The sequence below is a fragment of the Polypterus senegalus genome, chromosome 1 (assembly GCF_016835505.1).
Source record: "Polypterus senegalus isolate Bchr_013 chromosome 1, ASM1683550v1, whole genome shotgun sequence".
Lineage (NCBI taxonomy): Eukaryota > Metazoa > Chordata > Cladistia > Polypteriformes > Polypteridae > Polypterus > Polypterus senegalus.
Genome location: NC_053154.1, coordinates 29,526,676 through 29,529,007, shown reverse-complemented (window position 1 = coordinate 29,529,007; position 2,332 = coordinate 29,526,676). Strand labels below are relative to the sequence as shown.

General features: G+C 34.8%; 1 gene segment (V, D, J or C); it reads left to right on the top strand.

The window, feature by feature from the left end:
- The first annotated feature begins 452 nt into the window (after positions 1-452).
- On the top strand, positions 453-942 carry LOC120527180. The segment is given in 2 exon segments: positions 453-544; positions 623-942. Coding segments are annotated over 2 exon segments (369 nt in total).
- Positions 943-2,332: the final 1,390 nt, after the last annotated feature.

Here is a 2,332-nt window from a genome sequence, read left to right as displayed (position 1 = left end):
TAAGTTGAACTGAATGAACTTGAATTAAATCATACTGTATAGTGAGATGCAGTGAATGCGTGTCAAATGATCTCCAGTGTGTTGCTTATTAATATGCTTTTAAGACGCACTAAAGAAAGTTTAAGGGTCCTGAAGGTTACACTTCTGTAAACTAATAGCAAAATCCTGAAAAAGATTCTATGTAGAACAAGAGTCCAGTGTCTTTAAAGGCCTTTAATGGGTACTTTGTATTTCTTGTAACTTAATTCTACAATCTAAACCACAGTGATAAAAGTTTAAAAGCATTAATCACCACATTATCACTTTTTATCCACTATGAAATGTTCATAAAGTGTGGCTTCTTAAAGAGTAATTTTGCATGAATGATCTAATCTTCCTTTTCTGTGATTTATGCAAATGTTTTCCACTATTTATACCTTCTAGCCACTCCAGCAGTTTGATAAAGACGGTGCATCTCTGTCTTGTTATTATTAGTTTAAAAAGAAAGTTTTTAAAATGAAGATTTTACAATTTTCCTTAATTGTAATGGCATTAAGCTTTCTTGGTAAGTGCTGCATGAGGCTACTATATGGCTATGATATTTCTGTGCAAATCTTTCATTTTTTTATCTACTGTTTTTTAGGTGTTCATGCTCAAATAACACTGAAAGAATCAGATCCTGTAACTCTACAGCCAGGACAGTCACATAAATTGTCATGTAAAGCCTCTGGATTTACATTCAAGGACTACTACATGGACTGGGTTCGGCAGCCTTCTGGTAAAGGGCTAGAATGGGTGGCACGAATAAGCCATGGTGGTGGTGGTAGCCAGTATTATGCATCATCTGTACAGGGAAGATTCACCATCAGCAGAGACGATTCCAACAGCATGCTGTACTTAACCATGAACAACCTGCAGACTGCAGACACAGCCGTGTATTACTGTGCTAGAGAGTCACAGTGAAAGAAGTGAAGTGTCTGTCATAACAAAAACTGAAAAACTATGGACCAAATATTTTTACTATTATGAGTTATTTAAAACAGCCCTTGGGTTTGTAAAATATGTTTTTTAAACATTGATTTCACCATCTCCAGAAAATCCACAAAACCACAGGAGCACATGTGGCAGTGCAATGAAGCATGTAGGAGCCATGGCTTCAGAATTCAACATATTTAAATGTATGTGTAATTTTACACTGTTTGCTAATATGTAGGAACTTCTGAAGAATTAACATTTTTCAAATTTCTAACTAATAGCACATCAAAAATTGAATACTGTATGCAGTATCACATGTTTATTTTTCTAATATATTTTATGCAATTATATATTTTTGTGTAAGCAGATAACAGGCCCAACTGTATCTACCAAACAGTAAAAACGGAATTCAAACACAAACATACAAACGGGCAGTGCAGTGACAGGCTATTGTAGGTGATGTTGGGAAGTAGGATTTACTGGGAAACTGAAGTACGTGTTTTAGTTTGTTGTATTGAAATAAAGAACACAATGTAAAATATACTTAGGTCTGAGAATCTCTGAAGACAGCAGAAACACAAACAGCATATATTAAAGTCTTCAGAGGAAATTTAAAAGCCAGTCTTCTAAGAGAAAGTAACTGTGATTATTCATATAAATAAAAATAGATGACAAATATACAGGACGTTGGCTTGCTAAGCAGCACTCTTTGCAAAACTAAGAATGCTGACAAATGTATCCAGACAAAACCCTAATATTATACTGGTGACTATTGTAATAGCTGAGCATGTCTTGGATGGCATAACTTTGCTGCATCTTGTGCTGTATGTTCATATTGTTTAGGTTGTAATTAAACCCAATTGCAGTAATGTATATAGTATCTGAAATTTTAATGATAAGCTACAGAGATATATATTGTTGAACATTAGAGCAATAAATTATGTTAATGCACTTGTCAACTGCCAGATGAGGTGCATTCTTTAAAGAATTTGTGTCTTCTCTAGCAGTTTCCTTATACATTTGTAGTCCACTTTCTTAGGCTAATCCCCATCTTCAATCTGGAAAAGTGTGAGTGCTTGTGTGTAAATTATGCACCACAGCATCATCAGCTACTAACAGGGACAGAATTAGCTAAACTCTTTCTTTAAAATTCTAAGACTAAAGGGGAATTATTCACATTTCCTAATAGTTTCCTTCTTTTCTTCAGCAGTATTTGTTACACCTTTATTCCAGTTTTTGTAATGCTGAATTGCCATGAGCTCTCACTGAGAATCATGTCATTTTGTAGATTGGCACTGTGGTGAACTTCCAGGGGTGATTTGTAAACCCAGAATATCCTTTCTCTGAACATCATGAGATGCTTAATGGTAACATCAGC